This window comes from Plutella xylostella, chromosome 23 (genome assembly GCF_932276165.1).
Source record: "Plutella xylostella chromosome 23, ilPluXylo3.1, whole genome shotgun sequence".
Lineage (NCBI taxonomy): Eukaryota > Metazoa > Arthropoda > Insecta > Lepidoptera > Plutellidae > Plutella > Plutella xylostella.
In genome coordinates this window covers 1,815,467-1,836,959 of record NC_064003.1, presented here as the reverse complement: position 1 = coordinate 1,836,959, position 21,493 = coordinate 1,815,467, and the positions used below count along the sequence as shown (strand labels likewise).

The 21,493-nt window shown below is 36.4% G+C and overlaps 2 protein-coding genes across 3 annotated transcripts in view; both read left to right on the top strand.

Moving 5' to 3' along the window:
• Positions 1–2,969: 2,969 nt before the first annotated feature.
• LOC105389936 lies at positions 2,970–17,208 on the top strand. 2 transcript variants are annotated; one of them, XM_011561142.3, is made up of 3 exons: positions 2,970–3,231; positions 10,645–10,985; positions 16,208–17,208. In XM_011561142.3, the coding sequence occupies exons 1-3, from the start codon at positions 3,171–3,173 to the stop codon at positions 16,685–16,687; spliced, it is 882 nt and encodes a 293-aa protein (XP_011559444.2). In that variant the 5' UTR covers positions 2,970–3,170; the 3' UTR covers positions 16,688–17,208. The 2 variants fall into 2 exon arrangements, with proteins under 2 accessions (XP_011559444.2, XP_011559445.2); XM_011561143.3 differs by lacking the exon at positions 2,970–3,231 and adding an exon at positions 6,595–6,930.
• Positions 17,209–20,951: 3,743 nt separating this feature from the next.
• LOC119692566 overlaps positions 20,952–21,493 on the top strand; it is a 48,790-nt gene continuing 48,248 nt past the window's right edge. Inside the window, exon 1 of the mRNA XM_038113594.2 lies at positions 20,952–21,185. Coding sequence (XP_037969522.2) covers positions 21,092–21,185 — 94 coding nt within the window. The 5' untranslated portion in view covers positions 20,952–21,091. The remainder of the gene's footprint in view (positions 21,186–21,493) is intronic.

Genomic DNA, 21,493 nt, shown 5'->3' with positions numbered 1-21,493 from the left:
CCTAAGTATATCATCGTTGGAGTTGTCGGTATGCTTATTGTGCCAGTAGGTACGTCGTTATATTTTTATGGGGATAGCCCCATCGGACCAATCGCGTTTGCCTATTAAACTCATGGTACCGGCACAGTTATGGCATCAGTGTTGGTACATACATTTGCATGTCTCGGGGTTTTAACTTCCCATTTCGCGGAACACATCAGGATATACAAAACCCACTCATTGTTTGAGAGTAAGAAGGAATCCCCTAAGAAAGTATCATAGGATCATTTAAATACACAATTATGTGTTTTGTAGTGGGATTGTTTTACGTGGCAACTAATTGTTGAATTAGAATGACAATGGCAATTATAATAGTACAACAGATCGCTGACCACTCGTTGTCAGGGAAAAATATGAATAATAAGAGCCTTGATGTAATACTAGTAATAGTATCGCATGCATTTTCAAAATTAGAATGAATTTTTAGATTTGATTTTTTTAACCCACCTACGTATCCGACTGGCTAATGATCGAACTCTTCCCTACTGTTCGGTAAAATGTTATTGTGACGTCTAAGTATCTATCGTCTACTGCTTGAATCCTCTTTAATGATTACCATACCGTGTAAACTAATACTTTACAAAAATATAAATTTCATTTACACAAAAAAAATACTTAGGTAATATGCCAAACAATAATAAACAAAGTTATTACAAAGAAGCTCCACCCAATAGCAAGCCATTAATAGATTCAAAAGCCATTGAAAGAAGTAGGCAAGTACTGTCAGTCAAGAATAACGTGTATAATTTTACTAGGCAACTACTTTAAGCACTGCAATAAAAGTCGATCGTCGGACGTGTGGCAGATTGTACGGCGTTTGCGGCGATCTGAATAAAACACTGGGTTGGAGTGGTAATAGGCAAGAGTTATTCTTGCCAGCCAATCAGAGGGGGTATTCGGGATTTTGAGCAAAAGAGGCGGGGCTTCGGGGGCACAGGAATAATGGCGGGATCGCTCCCCTCTACAGTTTGGCAAAGAACGTGCGAATTCTATTTTTAAAATTCCTATGGGAACCCGGAACTAGACCAATTTAGCCTCCCGCATATTCCAAAAGCGTGTGCATTTTCAAGGATCGCCTTTTTACACAATTATACTACTTAAATATTTAGAAGAATTAAAATATAGGTACTTACGGCGGGGTGTTGCAAGAATGAAGAAAGGGGTTGACTCAGGGGATCATTCTGAACAACTTTCACACCTTCTTAAGCATCTCATCCTGTAAAGGAAATAAAGAACAATTACATTTCTTTCATAACATTCATAAATATTGCACTTGTTCGTAAAGGATTAATGGATTTCTTAATGTTTATGTTTTTTTTTTCATAAATATGTACCAGTGTATATTGCAAACTCTGAAATAATCCTGAAAAAATATATGAACGGATATTGATAAAAATGGTACTGCTATGACGGATCTTTCAGTATCTTTTTCATAATTTTGAACTCAAAGTGCTTTCCATTTTCACAGCTGAGCAATGTCATTTACATGGTGGGTTGGAGGCAAGGGAGATCTTGTGAGAGAGATATTGTGAAATCTCGTCTCACAATACTTCACTTCACTTCCGACCCTTTCAGGTTCCTGCGACGTAAGAAGTCTAACTCGTTAATTTTACAGCAACTGAACTAATCCCAAACATGCACACAACTAGCTTTATCATCAACTTGTTTTAGGTACTTGTGTTGTGATATTGTTTAAGATTCAGATTCGAAGTGCAAATATGCAAAAAAATAAGTTGGTATATATTTATGTGCTAAGGAGGAGGCCTTTGCCCAGCAGTGGGACACAACCCAGGCTACATAAGAAAAAGGATTTTTTGAGCCGTCGACGTTTGACCACACTTTTGACGTTCTATATAATGGACGAAGCTCCCCCGGCAGACTAGATGATTGGGGCGATACGGCTGCTCAATGCCGTGAATTCAAACATCTCCCTGAGTGAATTTACATAAGCGGCTGTTTGTATTATTTGGTAATTTTCTCAATTGCTTAGACTTTTCTCCTACTGATCGAAGAATATCAGTCTTCAAATTTTAAGGTAGGTTAATAATATGAAGTCAATAAGACTCGAAGTATTATTATCCTGCCTATTCAATACGTTTAATTATACAAGTTATCAGAGTCAACGTAATTTTGTAAATTTAATAAGAGCATCCTTGAAGCAGCTTGAAGCTTGATCATGGGTCATCATCACCGTTAAAGTATCATAAACTTTAAATTTCGAATTTTCCAAAATATTCCTAATCCTAAACGATCCAAAGAGGCCGAACTCCTTAAATTCACACACCTCCTTGATCCGGCTACGCTGGAACTATTTGTTGACTCTGGCGGTTGCGCGCGCACACACGTGGCCCCGTGACGTCACACGCGCCGGGAGCGTCACAGCGCCTCTGCCCAATCGCTGGAGTAGGACCTGGGTGAGGTCCCGTTGGACCTAGCTATTTTTGGGAAGGCTTTTTAATGATAATTTTCAATGTATTTTTTGTTAATTAATTCGTTTTTGAGATCTTTGCAAAGATCTTATAAAATCATAAGAAAATAACGGCATACTTAACAACAAAAAACCTTTTATTTTTAGATGGCTATTCATAAAAACACTAATTAGGTTTTTAATTTAATTTATTTAATAAAAACGTCAATTTCATTTCTTATACGTCATATAGCATTGTATGTAATAGCCCTCTCATTATAAATTATAACCTCAATAATATTTTATATATAAGTTTACATTATCATAATTTTTAAATTTAATTACTTACCTACATAATAAAATCACACAAAACTGGAACTTTCAATCACACACACAAAAAGCTCAAAAGAGGTCGGGCCACGCAGTCCAAACGGGAAAAAGTTCGCTATTTGCACCCTTTATCACGGGAACACTGGCCGCACACATTTATATAAGCCGTTGAAATCCGTTCAGGAACCTCACTAGATACTCGGCCTACTGAACGGATCGCGCGCTTTTCCGCCTTCCATTTTCAAATTGCATAACATGCGGCCGGCCGTTCGGAATTTAAATCTGTGCTGTGATTGTGAATAAAAGTTTAGTTTTTAAAAGTGCCACTGTGGTCTATACCAAAGATTTTTATTGTTACCAACCAGTTGTATCTGTGATAGTTTTTAATTGCAAAATGCTTAGTGTTTGCATGTGCCTTATAACTGGATGTTCCTCAAGGAGAAATCAGCAAAGCTGTAAGTTTTAATTAAATTTGCATTTTTTTAAATTAAGTACTTTCTTATTTTTTTTACTATACTTTTAGAGGATTTCATTGTTTTAGCAAAAAAATTAAACACTTTATTTGTTTATGTTAAATCAATTTCTCATGTAGGTATTGTTATTGACCCCATACGGTTGAGTTATTTTTTAACGCACCATTAAAATATTTCCGTTATAGTTACATTATACACGTATAACAAGTAAATTAGATTATCGGTTTCAGTGTAGCTTAGGTGATGTAGTACTTTAAATAAATATACTGAATCTGAAAAAAAAATAAACTGAAAAATGATCTTTTTAAATACTTGTTGTAAGTACATCTCTTTTATATGTTTATAAAAATACTTAACAAGCTATCATATTTAATTAAAAAAATATTTTATAAAAAACATACATTGAAGTAAATATTGAAAGAAAACTTCACCACAAGTTACAGAAATCATTTAAAGAGCCTATAAACTTACCTACATTTTATCATACTAACCCCTTTCACTCATACAGTGCTTCTGGCACATTCTGAATGGATCATGCACCATAAATCACACTCACTTCACCATAATATATTAGCCCTTATTTATTTAGATATAAATACTATATTTGTGCAGCAAAAATAAACAAGTGCAAAGTAAAATCTAAGTAAAGTAAATCTAAGTAAAGGCATGCAGTCGTGAGCATGATTTATACTGTGGCTTTGTAAACAATGCCGTTTCGCGTATTGACAAACAGTAAAATACAGTAAAATTACCTTAACCACCCCTAAACCTTCAACCATTGCAATACGAATCATTTCACCTCAAATTACCATGTGTAGGATTTTCATAAACACCTTCCGTGGACACAGGTTTACGGTAAACTTAAATTAGTTTGCTTTGGAACCTTGTCTTAATACATTTAAAGCAAAGTCTTCAAACAATTCGTATTTTGGCATGTCGAGCACGTTAGTCATACTAAAGAACTTTGGGGAGGCGAATTCTAATACACTCAAATATGAGTAAGAGAGTACCAATTAATTCCGCCATACGATACTACAGACACCGGCTTCTCATAATGCAACACAGAGTTGTATTTACCGGTTCAGAAGGTGAAAATAAACCCTATAACCTGGGCATAAGGTCTATGAACTCGGAAATAATACAATAGTGATGTGATACACACACCCACGACACAATCGCGCCGCCGCCGCCGCCGCCGTTCCGCGAAAATTCAGAAAATCCGTGACGCAGCGAAGAGTGACTCACCCGCGACGGAAAAGCCCTCATTGAAATCTCAATTCACTTTGAAAAAACACAATCGATGAAAGCAGTGTCATTATGTCACATCGCATAAGTGAAAACGGCGGGAATATTAACGGCAAAAAAATATAATCGCTAATTGATCTTGAATTATGTCTCCATCTATTTCCCCGCAATTACGCTCTGACCTATAATCGCTATGTCTCGACGAGATACTTCATAATAGCCGGCATAAAAAGCAGCGCAAAAAGAAACTTACGTAATTGATTCTGCGATTCCATATTCAAAATTCTTATTGGACCTCCCGTGTCGTTGTTTTCTTCAAACGGTTAGTGTTGCCAGCCAGCATTAGGGCTGGGATGGGTCTATTAATCATAGAGCATAATAGTGTTGTATTGACATTATCAATAAGCGCGGACGATGGCATCGTCTTGTTAACCTCGGGGATAAAAAACGAGTGAGTGTAAACAGTCGCTTTAAATAAAGGATGCAGGTCACACAATTTCTAGTGACACTTTTCTCGGCCGGCCGGTTCACAAGGATACAATATTAGTATTGTAAATTCTACAGCGCGAGACAGTTTTTTTATTTGTACGTAATCCCTGCGACTGTCTATGGCATACGTGTTTCTGAGACTCGAGAAGTAAGTTTACTCTCGTGTTTAGTCCTTGAGTTTTTTACATAGTGTTTGCGACGCGTCCTACATATCGTGGACTGGCACAAAGAAACTGAAAGTTAATAACTGAGCAATTATTTTTTGTTTCATTTTTAATCAATGTTGCGAAATAGTTGTTTGAAACGCGTTAAGACAAGATTATTCAGTGACCCAATTATAATGATACCTACGTTGTATCGTTATCATAATTATTATTGTTTTGTTTTCATCGCTGATAATGCTGATTGATACCTGTTAGTAATAGTATAGATCGGCATCTATACGGCTGTATAACTTAGAATAGAATTAAGAATTAGAACTAGACTTAGAATAGTCCCAGAATAATAACTAGTACCAGGTATTAGTGTCGTTTCTTATTGCAGTCAATGTACAACTGGGAACTTAGCTATGGTGGTAGGCGGCTGATGATGATGATGATGATTAATAGTTGCAGAAAATACGTCAGAGGGATTCACCGGTGTGAGTGTTTATGTACGAGTATGATTCTAATCAAATGCACTTGAAGAAATGTCTATGTAAATATAAATACTTCACGTATCTGGATGTATGCATGTCTATGTAATAAAGATAATATTTCAACGTACACTTTTATAGTATGTATATATCTCATGGGTCCGAAATGTCCTAATGCCCTTAAATAACTAATTAATAATTATAATTAGTGGTGTGAACCGCGCGATGACGTCGACAAAGCCGCAACTCGCGATCGCTCGCGAATAAAAACTCACATCGGGATAGACTCATCGATGATTCATCGCGGCCTAATCTATCCGAATAATTGCCGCTTGCATAAGCTATGGAAATTAGAGTGCCGTATCGCCGGCCGGTTTCAATTCTTAGCTAAATCATTTTAATAATAATATTAAGTAGCCAATAAAAATAAAAACAGATTGAACTTTCTAATCTAAATCACATTATTTATAAAATAGTAATCATTATGTTTAACACGAAAACTTGCAGTTACGGGGAAATATTTATGGGAAGGTAAATATAACTAGTATATAGGTATTATTAGATATGTTTGTTTTTAATTCTTTTATCTCACTCTACCTACATATACTTACTTTTCAATAATAAGGGGATTCACCCTACAATAAAAGGTATCATAGTTCAAATAATGCTATGCTAAGATTTATTCTTAAGAACCTAGCTGTTTTTATTTATTTATTTTAATTTTGCAAACACTTTCTCATCTGTAAACCACCGATTTAGGTAGGTAAACGAGATTGAAATTTAGTTTTTTAAAAGCCATGCAAAATTACGACATAAAAATCATACATGACGCAATTCTGGCGAAAATGCAATTTCTCAAATCCTGGTGTGAACATCCTATCGGCCTACGGCCAGTCAGCGTGTACTGATGACTATGTGCCTCGGGCCGGGCCGGTAAAGGTTTTCGCATAGTGTTTTACCGGCTATTTCAAGTACTGTGCCTCATTTTGGTGCCCATTCATCGAGCGGAGCTTGCCCGCGCGCCGGCCTCCCGCGCTCCGTGACACTCGCGACCGAAAATCGACTAATCAAAAATAAATCGCACAGCACTAGTGACTCGAGAGTTCCAAATTCAAAATAGTGCGCGACGCTATATTTTGTTTTGTTGTTTTTTCTTTTAAATGAGAAAAGTGTTTCCTGCCAGTGCTTTCTTAACTTAGAGTTTGCAAGTTTAGTTTTTCAGCGACATTTCGCGTGAAGAAAAGTTTGTTTGTATGAATATGAACTTGCTGAGGGGAGCATCAATGCGTTGTTCATGGATGTCTTTTTGACTGGTGTGTGTTTTTTTATTTATTTTTATTTACTGCTTATTAATTATCTAGTACATTATTTTCTGTTTCCTGTTTTTTTTACAAAACAATACATAACCTACCCATAACAATATACTTAACCGTGTGGGTAGTCAAATAAATTTGTTTTATATTGTAAACATTAAGCGCTTTATATTATTTTTTTTTACTTTAGTTTATCACTATAACAACATAATATAACTTGATAGCTATACATTTTTCGACGCATCTCAAATAATGAACTAACAATCAATCATACAGCTTAACTTAAACTTTGCATAAACCATCAAAAACCTTTAACTTTACTAAAAAACAAAATCAGCCATCACAAAATATCTCCCATAGAATCATCTATCAATAACACGATGTACTCGCGAATCTCTTTTGGAAGTGACCAAAACTCCACCGTAAATCATCACAAAGAATCGAATAAGTATCGAATGAGAATCGTCTATGCAGCGAGTCGTGTGAGAATGAACAACACTCGCCGTCGGCAACTCGTCAAAGGGATTTTTCATGGAAATCTCGTCACCGTTGACATTCGATACGTAACGTTTATCTTTTTTGAATTCGGAACTCGAATTCCTTTTTTGTTATGATGATTATTTAATTAGGATGTCGATCGCTTGTTATTGGCCAGTTAATTAGTTTGGTTTCGGTTCGGAGGTGAACGCGCCAAGTTTGGGTGATGTTTAAAAGCGAGTATAGTTTATTTTATATTAATATGCATATAAGTACATTAGTAAAGGGCCTAAATATAGGCTTTATATTATGAGAGAAAGATTATTTGTGATGAGTTTGTGTTAAATTTGTTTATCTATAGGTAGGTACGGTTAATTCGAATCATTTTAGTTATAACATCAACCATGCAAACCAACTCTTAGTGCGAAATTTAAAAGTAGTTTTTAATAATAAAATATATACTATAGGTATTTTACATAAAAATGTATAATTAGATAGATTTTACTAGATAATTACTAGATTCATTAAAACACATATTTTAACAGTGTTAAAAAACAACGTCGGGAAAAAAAATGTATATAAATACAATACTTCCATAATTTTATACTAATTATTCATAATAAATATTTTACTCCTAGAACATTACAAGCACTCGAAAATAATAACCCTCCTTCTACCTATGTCGGGTAAACCACCCGGACCCTGCGCCGGAAGCGGAACTCCATGACAATCGAAACAGTGGTAAAGCCCCAGCGGTCATCTCTGCAGTACTTTACTGTACCGTACCATTGAACGATTCCGCGTAAACACGTTTTACAGCGAAAATTGTTTCAAGCGTGACGCTCGGTGGGTTAATGATTTTTTAAAGGATTTTAGCTTAGCTTGCGGTGATAAACACTAGGTCTAGGGTTTGTGGCTAAGGTGAAATGGACAGTCAACCAGAATATAGACCCTAACAAGCCTCGATTTATACATAATAATATAAATTACAGTTGATACGTCACTCGGGGAGGATCATATCGAGCAATTTTAATGAATTCGTACCCTTACTTACTGATCTATAAACATACTTACATCATATTACATTTATATGAGAAAAATATAAACAAATCATACACCTATGTCCTATATGTTTCCTGTAAATTTAGATATACTTTGAAAAACAAAATGTTTGTAACCAAGTTTAACCAATAAGTTCATAAAATAATTAATATTTTATATATCCATCAATTAATTAACCAAAGTTTTCTAACTAACAATATGAAGTTGACAAAATGACATCACACGAACCACGATCATTCATACTCATACCTAACCTGAGCTAAGCTTACTACATACCCATTACATAAGGCTATAATATGATTCATAAATAATTCAGCGAAGCATCACATAAACTATACTTATGTATATGTAGTATTAAACTCAGTCTGTGATGCTTGCACTATGGCCAGATAACCATACTGTGACGTCACTTAATAAAAAAGCGTTTTAAGTACTTTATTATTATTATAAATTCTTTATTGCACATAAAAACATTGTACAAAGGCGAACTTAATGCTAGTAGCATTCTCTACCAGTTAACCTTTGGTGATGTCGAGAAAGTGGTTGGTAGTGCGATAGGATACTTTAACTTCACTACTGTATTTATAGGTACAATGTAGATAATTTACCTATATGTAGAAGATTAGGATAAAAAAAAATACATAATCTGAAGTTTTAAAGTACTTAAATTATATTCATTGTTTTATATCATTCTACAGGTGTTTACCTATTACAATTAAGCGTTAGAAGCAATTATTTTATTTATTATTTTATCGAGTTTCTTATATTAGATGGCTATGCTTTGGGAATTCCAAGTATTTTAATTAATATTTTAACAGCCACATAGAAAAATATTTCATTTTTAACGAGGTTGGTTGGTATATTCAAGAATATTGTCATAGACTGATTCACTAATTAGTCTATGATATTGTATAACTCTAAGTTATGCCTACCTATGCACACATGTAATTTTTTTCAAGTAAAGTCAAACATAAAATATGCTTAAGTAGGTATATTACAGTAACACTTAGTAAAACATGGATGAATAACATTCAAATAATATCGTTAAAACTCCTGAAAACTGCAGTATTTGGGCATCGCATACTATTTTGTAGATCAGACTTCATAGATCGATACAGATTTAATAACTTTATCAAAAATTAAATATCCAAATAAATTATCTTCGTTCTACCCTACCATACAATATAGGTAGGCATAAATGTCGCTAACTTTCTACACAACAAAGTTGGGTATTTCAAAGTTGGTGGCAGTGGCAGCCTTTTATTTAAAAGTGGGAAAAGCTTTGCGAAATTGCAACGCTATGTTGGCACATAAAATATGTTTTATGGCTGCCGACGGCACATCAAGCCCTTCAATAGCAGACAAACGATAAATCGAATGACTGGATGCGTGTGATTGTTGCGCAGGCGCAGAAGAAAGGGCGTGACGCGTTTAGACGCGTATAAAAGTTATTGCTGTACGCGATTGCGTTTTAATTTTGCGCCGAAAGGAAAAGCTGTTAAAAGTTATAGTAAAAAGCCTGAATTATGAACCAGCTACAGTCTATGTCAGGTAAAATTAAAAAATCTAACCGCGATCACGTCGCACGAAGAACAAAAGTCACACATTCAAATCGGTCAATCCGTTCCGTAGCACACACCACCTCGCATTTATGCACTAATAAACCCGCCAAACTTGCAATACGGCTGTTCATAACGGGGGTTAAAAATGGCGTACAATCGAAACTCGTTAACTTCCGCGGTTCTCGCCCGAAAATTGATTAAAAGGCTGCGTCTGCGTATCTCCCTAATGGCGGGAACCGTCCGCGTGTAGCCGAGTGTTGAACGCGTTTATGGTAATCGGAGAGGTTATTATTTTTTATGTGAGCAGCTCCCGACGGTGATAGGGTGAGGTGCACACGTGACGACCCGCTTGTAATGTCGCTCAATAATTTCGGTCACATTCCGCTTCTTCCGCTTTAGAACCTCTTCTGTTGATGATCCGTTAAAATAGCAATATATTCGGACAAAATACGTCTCAGACACGTCCTAGTGAATACAATTTAGGCATAACCTTTAAAACAATCACAATTTATCTAACTTTCAGCAATAAAACCGTTCAACACACAGGGTGTATATCGTCCCAACTAGCCGCCTCATCTGCCTACGCATCTAATCTCCCCATCTCTTGTTCCAGGTTTCCTCAGAAAGCCGTTAGTAGTTATATCTTTATTAATCATCATAACAATGTGCCTTACTGTGGCGGAGGCTGCACCGAGAACCGAACACAGACGGAGGCATCACAGGAGACAAGCTGACCTGGCCATCAGACCCAAAGACGGCCCAAATAAAGACTACAAAACCGCCACAGATACGATATTCAGAAGGATAAAGAATAATATACGGTTCTATAGAGATGACTTGAAGTACTACCTCGGGTTTAGAGAAGTGAGAGGCGCGAAGGGAAATCCAAAATGGCTGCCGAAAATCAATTTCGTCGCGATACACTTTCACAGTTTCAGCAATCTGCGAAGCAGGGTGAGTTGTCTTAGTTTTTACTTTATATTTAATGCTAAAAGAGGATGGGCAAAAATATATGGGAGCTGGGACCACCCTCCAATAGCAGTAAGTCTAACGTCGTTGAATAGGTCTTGTCAATAGGAATAACTTTTGCTTTGACAGCTTTGTTGTCACAGTTGTCCGTTCAGAGATATATGACTTATAAGTTCCGATACTCGTCAGTTCATCTTACTGCTATTGGAGGCTGGACCACCCTCCAATAGCAGTAAGACTAACGTCGTTGGATAGGTCTTGTCAATAGGAATAACTTTTGCTTTGACAGCTTTGTTGTCACAGTTGTCCGTTCAGAGATATATATGACTTATATAAGTTCCGATACTCGTCAGTTCATATTACTGCTATTAGAGGCTGGGCCACCCTCCAATAGCAGTAAGACTAACGTCGTTGGATAGGTCTTGTCAATAGGAATAACTTTTGCTTTGACAGCTTTGTTGTCACAGTGGTCCGTTCAGAGATATGAACCAGTAAGATGAACTGACGAGTATCGGAACTTATAAGTCATATATCTCTGAGCGGACAGCTGTGACAACAAAGCTGTCATACCAAAAGTTATTCCTATTGACAAGACCTATCCAACGATGTTAGTCTTAATGCTATTGGAGGGTGGTCCCAATCTGCCCATTGTCATTTATACCCGTAAAGTTTGTTATACCTACATCAGAAGTTCAGAAGTATGTCTTTCCATATTCCCGTTGACTTTTAGCCTCTGTTAAACCAAAGATCCTCTGAAAATTTTAGCGAACTCCTTACGCGTTGATACATTCAGCTTTCTTCATTTATTAATTTCGAGTTAAAGCGGCCAGTGTTTTATATATTTTTTTAATTTCATTATCTTGTTAACGAGTTGCACACCGACAAATGGAAGGGCGTGGCATCCCTCCTCCATTTTTGACACTTTCAGCTCAAAAAAGGTTAACATTTCAAGAATTCTCTTTCATAAAACCCTATTAACGTAGGTAAAAATAACACGGTGCGTCTGTAGTTTTCGTACATTACGCGTATACTTTGAAATTGGTCTGGAGGCTCAGAATACTCGTTTCCTTGCATTTTGCAGTACTTTGTGCGAAGGCTTTAATCAGTGTTGCCGCGTTTTGGTCCTTTTCGCTACGTGATCTTGTTATTATGAGTGCGAGTGCGCATAATTATTGTAATGACTGAAACCGTAATTTGGCAGGATTTTGCAATAAATATTTATGGTTATTAAGTACCTACCTAGGTCGGTACCAATGTTATTGTAAACGATTAAATATGCGAGTAAAGATTTGTTGCTTCACTTCACACATCACGGTTCTGTTTTACAAATTCAAAAACAGTTTTAAAACGACTATAAAATAAATTTAAACGGTAAATAAATTAGTTTTCATTAAAAAGAACTCTTCAAACATCAAAAACGCCCATTTTGCCGCTAACCAGCTCACCGGGCCTAAGATGGCGCCTAAAGTTCATCCTTTAATCCTATTAAAACACACGGATCAAGGATCTAAATAAAGTGGTCACGTTTCGAAATGAGTTAAAGCCTGGCCTCGGAAGGAGACGTGCGAATAAAAATAAAAAGGGGTTAAAAAAAACATTGTTTCGACTTAGTTTCGAAAAATTTGCATAGATGGGCGCCCCGAGATCCGAGCTCACGCGATCTGCTTTGCACACATTATTTAAAATCAAACTTTATTTATACATAAATTGGGTGCTTTATGAATTGAATCCTTAAACAATATTATTAAATTGATGGATCCGTTCATGATTTCAACCATTTTCGATTGTGAAACCTTATTAAGACTTAATGGGAGTTAAATACATGTAAAAAAAGACTTACAATGACCAGCACGCTCACTAATTCAACACTTCAAATAATTTTAAAGCCCTTTCTAACGGGTTCGAAGCTAGTAAAATCTTACCGAGTACTTTTATTATTTACCCAACACACATCTGTAACATGAGTATTCCTATTACGTATTCATAAAGACCATCGACTAATTAGTATACACAGGTTAATGTATACGAAACAATCGTATGTAGGCATTCGAGTGGACTGCACTCCAGATTAAGTGAGCCACAGCCTAAAATTTAAACTCACACATTGATACGAAACGAACCAGTACCCACAGCGATTAGGTGTGAATGTGTTTAGGCTGTGCATAATGTGCTTAGGAACACGGCCACTTAAGAAATATAAATATTGAATGTTGTGTAAAGGAAAGCGTTAGAATTCAAGTGATCGCATTGAGGCGGCCCTTAATGACTTACGAACAATTTGAAAACTAAATAAAGGCTCGAATGTGGCGATATGATTTACTTGACGACAGAGTCTTAATACTTGTTTATTTGAAGTAATGGGGTTCTGAATGAAAACATTTATGTACGTAATTAAATTTATGGAGTAAAAGAATCGACTTGAATTATTAGGTCTTCTCATATTGAATATAATTTCGTTATTCATGTGATGTAGGCTCGCTGGAACTAAAACTTCACATGTCTCCTCTACCGTTATATAACCACCAATCGTCCACTGCTGGACATAGGGTCCTTCAAAGGGGCGTCAATTTGATCTGTCTTTGGCCTATCTCATCCAACCACCACCGGCTAACTGATGTCTAAGGCTTAAGATCTAGTCTGATACCTATAGGCCTATTACCTGTAATCTGTCAGTATATTGATTTGAACTTAGTATTCTAATCCAGAATAGCCCCCTGCGGCGTCCACAAAGTGCAGGCGGCCGCTCCACTTACTATTTACTCAGTATTTACGATTCGACAAAACAACGAGAAATGTTAAAAACACATTATTTGAGCTGAGACTAATGTGAACTTACGATGCTGCGACGCCGCGTTTGTCAAGACACGTACGTACTAACCTCCGTGCAAGCCTTAAGCCTTGAATACTACAGTCTCACTTCGATATTCACCCTTCTGGTGCTGGCATTAAGAGCAGAATAAAGTTAAGGGTGTTACGGTCCAATCTTACACTGTACCTCTACGGTGCATTGTCAGCTTTTCAGCTTTAATACTCAGCCATATTTGCTCACGGGCGGGTTTTATTGGCGACTCGCAGAATTCCTCAGAAGAAGGAATTCGTATAGAACCGCTGGGAAAATGTCCGGCGAACACGCGTTTATGAAGCGTAAAACATGACGATTAATTTTACAATCGATTCTTTACTGCCATTAAATAGCAGGTAATAGCGGCTAATGTGGATGAAAACGGCTAAATTAATATAAGGCGGGCCTGGCTGATATTATTTCTAGAAGACGTGCTCAAATTAATAACTCAATTTATCAGGCGCATAAGATACACTATAAACAAACGATTTAGGGATGTTCCATATTTAAATCCTATCAGCTTTCGTATCCATATGATTAGTTATGTATTAATGACGCGTATGCAATGAAATAAAATTCATATACACAGATTTTGCAATAGTATTTACGCTTAAATCGGAAAAGTTCACGTGTATCATTGTCCCTGAAAATAATTATAAAATGTCTGAAACATTTATTTATGATGCGGCAACCTTCTAACATTTAACTCGTTGGATACACTCATTCTGCAACATAACATAACTCACAGTTACGTTTCTGTTACTCACACACTCCAGGGATGATTCAGTCTGCGGTGTAGTTTCAGCGAACTGAAAAAGTGCCACAGTATGACGTCACGCGCAGCACTAGACCGAGTCAATTGGATTAGTGGAGGAAATGATAAATCGTTGCAATACTGTTTGTTGGTACTTGTGATGGTGATTCACTGACATAATACATGAATGATCTGAATCTATGTACATACATCATAGTTTCAGAATCTTCAGTCTAAATTGTCTCTGGAAAGGTGCGTCGAGAAAGAACTGGGCATTTTTTATGCTTTCACTGTGATTATTACATTACATTTTAAACAACCGATAACCACCAATCAAAGGTTGGCTGGTAGAAATTGCTTTTTAGCAATAAGTGCGCTTTGTCTTTGCCTTTGTGCGCAAATTATTAGCAATGTTTTAAAATGCTTCTTTGTAAAAAAAAAAAATTGTGTGCAATAAAGTGTATATAAATAAATAAATTATTGGTCCAGCTGCCCTATAACACTAGTTACTACCACCCATACATTATCATCACCACAATTTGAATGTACCTATGTAGATGGTGTATAAAGTTGTCGTTTATATAAAATGTATTCATTCTTAAACAATAAACAAATCAATAACAAACCGGAGCAGATCAGGCGGCCAAGTTCGATACTCACCTACATAACCTTTGTAACGCAGTTCCACTTGACATAAGAAGTGCAAATAGCATCCTTTACAATACCAGAATACTCAAACCGGCCTGTCTAGTCGTATACACTTCACTTGTACAGTCAACAGCATAGCAATCGCAAAACTCATGTTTCAAAATCCAATCTTACGTTCCTTGAAATAAGAATAGTCTAAAGAACAAATTGTTCTGCTATAGTGACTCCGACTATACAAGTTAGGACTGTATGTCTTTAGGTACATTGTTCAATAAGACTTACTGTTTCAAACATTGTCGTAGGACTAACAGCCAACATGGCCTTTTATTATGTGCATTTATTGACATCAACACGACAAAATAGTGGCAGCTAATATTACTCATTTGCGTTAACGTTACTAACACCTCTAGCATCATGGGTTGTTTATTAGCAAAAACAACTACAGTTAGATTGTAAAGTTATATGATTACTATAAGTCACCGGGCCGGCCGCGCTGTATTGTCGCTTTGATAATTGTATCTTGGAGTCAAATGAAGTTTGATTAACAACGAGACACCTTCTAAGCACTCCGAGACGGTATATTCACAATGCTTCTCGGATTGTGTCATAGACGAGGTATGTCGGACCCGCGTCGGGGCAGCCTCGACACAAATTACAAATGCTGTAAAACATCCAAGATATTAACTCATTCAAGCTTTGCAATCACGACATTTGGCTATTCGCTGTGCTCTGTCCAGCGGGCTTGATGTCATTCGACGATAAAGATGCATAGCTGCTAATAAACCTTGGGCAATATTTTAACTACACCTATACCCCGCACGTATTTATTTACCTGTAAACATTTGACTGTCGTATTGATAGCGTTCCCATATCACAAACAGTTGAAAGATCCTGTCAAAATTCTCCTCCGAAATTCTCCAAATCCGTCTGCAGCATTCTAACCTTTACTTTCTTTTGTTTCAGTTCCTGTACCTAATGCCGAGGCTCTACAAGCACGCGCAGGAGTACCGCCTGCTGTTCGAGGCTCTCCTCAACGTCAACATCAGCCACTCGGACGACCTCTTCAACCAGATCAACAAGCGCCGGGAGTTCCTCAAGTCTACCATCAACCGCATCGACCTCCTGCTCACAGACATGAACGATACCATGGTCGCCGTCAACCAAACCATCCCGCACTTCAACCAAGAGTCTATTTCGAACCTGGCCAAGTTGAACAAAAATGTCAGCAGCTCCGAACAACGGCTGAATGACATCATAGCGTTCAGAGCGTACGGGAACCTCCAGAATACGTGGAAACTCGAGCTCAAGTGCTGGAAGAAGCGGCCCGGACGGAAACTCAAAGTCTGCGTCAATTATGAAGAGCAAATGGCGAGAAGAAGACTAAACATGAAGATGCCGGTTAAGAGACGAGTGAATTCTTTCAGGAATCCCAATGATGATTGAAGTAGGCTTCGCGTTAGAGAAGTGTTAGTTCATGATTTTCCAAGAAAGGATATTGTTGACGGTGAAAGATGTACTTAGTTATGAGTACTTATTGATGATGTTCTGACATTCGTTTTGCAGTTAAACTGTTGTATTAAAAATGTAAGTTTTAAGAATCTGTGCTTTCCTATTTATTCTTACTTTAGACTAGCTTTGTAATTATTTATTTCTCTTCAAGTATTCTCTTGAAGCTGACTACTGCCCGCTCTCTGAATTTTGTTTTAAACTTCGACGATACAGTACCTATGTTGATATTATTTATTGTTGAATAAGCAATGGGTCTTTAATCTGTGATATTATATTAGTATTGTAAAGTTTTTAATTTATTGAATATTAGCTTGTAAGATCTATACCTAGTTCCTCTGTTATTCTGAATGTTCTTTAGATGATGACTCCGTGAATCCTTTGTATATTCTTTGAAGAACTTATAACCTAATTCAATCAGATCTTTATTATCGATGTTGTCTTGAAAATGTATTAATAACGCAATAATATAATCAGGTTATTTACATACTTATGTAATGAGTATTTTGATAGTGATTGTAAAACATCTTAATTAATTATACCTACTAGGTTCAAGTTGGTAAATTTATTTGACAGGAATTAATAAAATATTCTGGTGCTAAGTAAATAAATTTTCCTAAACTACTTTCAATTCTCAGTTTATAACTTGACATGCTCTTAATTAGTTTTAATACTGAAATAATTCTGTAAATAGACGCTTTCATTTTAATTTTTATATTTAATTAAAAGCCAGTTTAGCCAACAAGACTTCTTAGTATAAAATAGTAAGTTACTAAAGCGATCGATTTGCAAAATGGGATTACACAGCGACTTTGTTCCTTCTCAATTTGTAGATAATAATCGGATGAACCGATATTTTGGATCTGTTTATAATTGCGTAAATGTACGAGAAAAACGAAAACACTAAATGCCATTAGAAATAGAAAGGGAGTGATAATCCAAGCGATGACTATAGTATAGTATAGTCTATCTACTTATTAAAACACATTGTTCGCAATTTGCTTCTGATTATTTTAAGTATTACGATGTGAGTATTAAATTTGAAATAAATAAATGTATTTAAATTATAGCCTGTATATTTTTTATTCCCTACTAAACCTAATAAATTATATCCTACCCAAACTGGACAAACTCACAGACACAAAAAGCACTATAGATAATAAGTAGTGTTAAACCTTATGAGCTATGAATAGGAACATCTAATGAAACAATGTAAAAAGCATTTTATTAATTAATTAACAAATCGCTAGAGGTATAAAATTTAGGGCAGATTTTTCAATGGCCAGATAAGCATTCAGATGCGACAGCATGAACATTATTATATATGCAGATAACTTTTATTAGAGTATTGAAAAATCAGCCTTTAGAAGTATACCTATTATAAATTTTTGGTACAAATTTGATAAGCTAATTACATACCATCTTAATCTTACCCTCCGATTAACGTAAGTACCTAGGTATCGCTTGCTACCGTACCACCAGCGAATTATTGGCAATTAACAATCTATAAGCAGCGTCGCTCCCTTGTCAAACATCTGTCAGATCCATACAAGTTATGTCAGATTCGAGAAGCGAGAGACGCTGCCAGCTGCTTAGGATTGTGTATTACTAATGTTATGTGGTGGTAACCCCACTGTTCCCTACATACCTCCATTGGGCGCACCCTGTGTAGGTTGTCAGCTACCGACCCTAATCTGCCTGGTCAGCCCTTTCACTATCGTGACAAACCCAATTCAGTAGCTATCGACACACTACAAAGAAGTGATTTCAACCTACTCATCATCCAAGATGCATTTTTTTATTATTCATAAAAAATATACGTCTAGCATGTACCGCCATCTGTAACTAAAATTGAAAACTATTTAGTTACGCTACTCGACAACAGGTGGCGCTTATCAACATTTACAGTAGTCTTTCTTTAGCTAGTCCGTTAGCGTAGTAAGTGGTTGGTGTTATTATAAATAGATGGCGCTACAATTAATAATGAAGAAGTTCATAAACGGTACGCCGATGCCTAGATGGCGCTGTAATCATCATAATAGTTTAAATAAAGCTTTTTTGCTAACTTTTTATAATGCTAACTTAATAAGGGGTAAAATATGTTTTTCTTTACCTGTCACCCTTTTCCTAAATCAATGAAGAAAAAAAATAATGTCCTATTAGAATCCGCGTCTCCACTGAAGTCTTACGCCAAAATCGGGAACTAACCTTCCCTATCACACTAATTACTATCTATGTGACTGAGATGTGACATTAATTTAATGCCTGGTTACATTTTTGACTGTTGTATTAGATTTTGTATTACAACATGAGAGAGTACCTATGAAATTCAGAATAGGCAACTTTGGAGTGGATAAAAAATGTGGAGGGAGAGTGATATTGATTATAGTAGGCTAACTTTTACTTATTCCAGAATTGAGAGAAAGGCACCAGCACACTTAAAAGTATATTTTTTTCTCTACAATTTTATTGATGTCCTATTCACCCCAGTTAAGAAAAGTTAGGTAGGTCTCCTAGGCACCACCAACAGTTTTCACCTGAGCTCGTTATTATTATCAAGTATCCAGGGTTGACTGGTAGATTACCGCCTTTAGGCGGTAAGTCCGCCCTTGTATACTAGTTTAGTTTAAGTCTCTCCATTTTTATTGCGCTGTTTACCTATTTTTTTGTATACAATAAATATAAGGAGCTAAAATAAAAAGGGTTGATTTAAGATATTCCAAACATAAAAGTTAGCCAATTAGATTAATAGATATTTTAATTATATTATATTTATTATTCATCTTTATATTTTTATTTAATGCAAATACCTAGGTACCTACCTACCTATATTCAATCTGTATCCCTAGCCCTACGACGTCTCTCTTTAACTTTGTCAACATTCGAATCTTTCAAAAGTGTACATAAATAAAACCACAAGCGTTCTAATGTGACATTTTAAAGAGGCTTTCTGCAACTGAGTGTAAGGTCCTTACAGTACGCTGGTATACCTACGCTGGTACGCAATCATAGTAAATACTGAGGTAATAAAGTACCAATGCAATCAAACTAATTACTTATTAAATAATAATTGCGCAGGTAAAGAAATAAACTAATCAATGTGAAGTAAGCAAAGATATCGCTTAATTTCGACACAAGATTATTATTCATCAAGCACTTATCCATGAAAAGCGGGTTAATAAACGAAATATTTTTTATTGTTTGGGCACGCTCGGCTAAATATACATTTGAATATCAATAATTACAATTTCATGTGCCTTTTCGTGGTCTACACTCGTGTATGCCCCTATTTATGGCAACGGTGATCGGTTCCTCGGCAGATGCGACCGGCTCACAGATTCTTCCCACAGATTTTAAGAACTGTTGGCTGTAGCTATAGTTCCCAGACAATGGGAGCCTTAGACCAGTGGACTGTAGTGGCTGGGAGAGGATGGCCGAGGACTTGACTTGATTCTTGGGAGAGGCCTATGTCCAATAGTGGATGAGTACGGGCTGATGATGACGACCAATATGACAAAGACAACTCGTGCACCAGACGAGAAAGTGGCAAGTCATCCCGTTATCTCCTTGGACGCTATGCCAGAAACCATCCAGTCAGTGACTGCAACTGACGGCTTCACTCTTTTTGTAAAAAAATTACAGACATCAGAGTTTTAATGGATCGGGAAAAATTTTCGCACACACATCATCTCAATACACAGAATTATACTTACGCAATATTTTAATAATACGAGCTATGTCGAAATAAAAGAGCAAAGTTTTAAAAAAAAGTTAAAGAACCTAGGCTTAGGAACTAGGTAGTCAGAAAATATTTATTTTCAGGTGACTTGGCCCCTGAAATCTTGAAAGAGCATACCGAGTAGGTGCTAGGGAGACGGGCACATGTAAGACGGGTGGGGTGGTTAAACTGGAGGGGTATTTATAAACATGGCATGATCTATTTTCCTGAAAAGCTGTTTTCGCGTTGATGTGTGTTCACAAGATAATTTACAAATTTATCTCTGTACCTACTTATATAACCCAAAAAGCTTTATGCTAAACAAAGAAAAAATCCAGTCGTAATATCAGGTTACGTTACCTATTAGCAATATTTACGAAAACTGATAACAAAAGTGTTTCAAGGGTTTTGCAGTTCAGAAATGGAACAATATTGCGGGTGCATAAAGCCTGTAGAAAGTGTTTCGCGCGGTTTAGTCGGCCGCCGACCGAGCCCGCCGCCTCACGCGCGACGCAAATTGTAACCGTTTCTGAACGCACGCGGGAAATAGTTGCGTCAAAAATTCAAAAAAGGAAAAAATTAAAAAGTTGGAGTTTTGTTTTTTACTGGAGTGAACTGTAAAAATGGGTGCCAGTGCTAATGTTGTTGCCGCGGTTTTGCTGCTTTCTGTGGTGATGGCTGTTCCCACGGGAGGACCGCAGCGACACAAATTTGAAGGTTGGTAATAAAATTAATAAGGACGTGATAACAATCCTAACTATCACAAGACTAAACATACATAATTGCAGTAAAAATTACAAATATCTACGCGATGTAGGAGTAGGTTACAATTGTTTTGCAAATTAGCAAATTACGAATAAGTATGGGTTCTTACCTACGCTCGGAGGCTGCAATCTTAATAGAATAAAATTATCATTTTGATATTAATTTAAAAGAATTTTTAGGACGTTTGTAAATCGGCGCTCGGAGTTTTACTCTCTGACCTATAATATTTTGGTCACATAAGTATGGTCAATTTCACAGGT

Bases quoted from the DNA above. Each gene is read 5' to 3' on its own strand.
- LOC105389936 (XM_011561142.3), top strand. From the start codon at position 3,171: ATGCTTAGTGTTTGCATGTGCCTTATAACTGGATGTTCCTCAAGGAGA. The intron at 3,232-10,644 runs GTAAGTTTTAAT...CTCTTGTTCCAG, and splicing joins AAGGAGAAATCAGCAAAGCT to GTTTCCTCAGAAAGCCGTTA. The intron at 10,986-16,207 runs GTGAGTTGTCTT...CTTTTGTTTCAG, and splicing joins TCAGCAATCTGCGAAGCAGG to TTCCTGTACCTAATGCCGAG.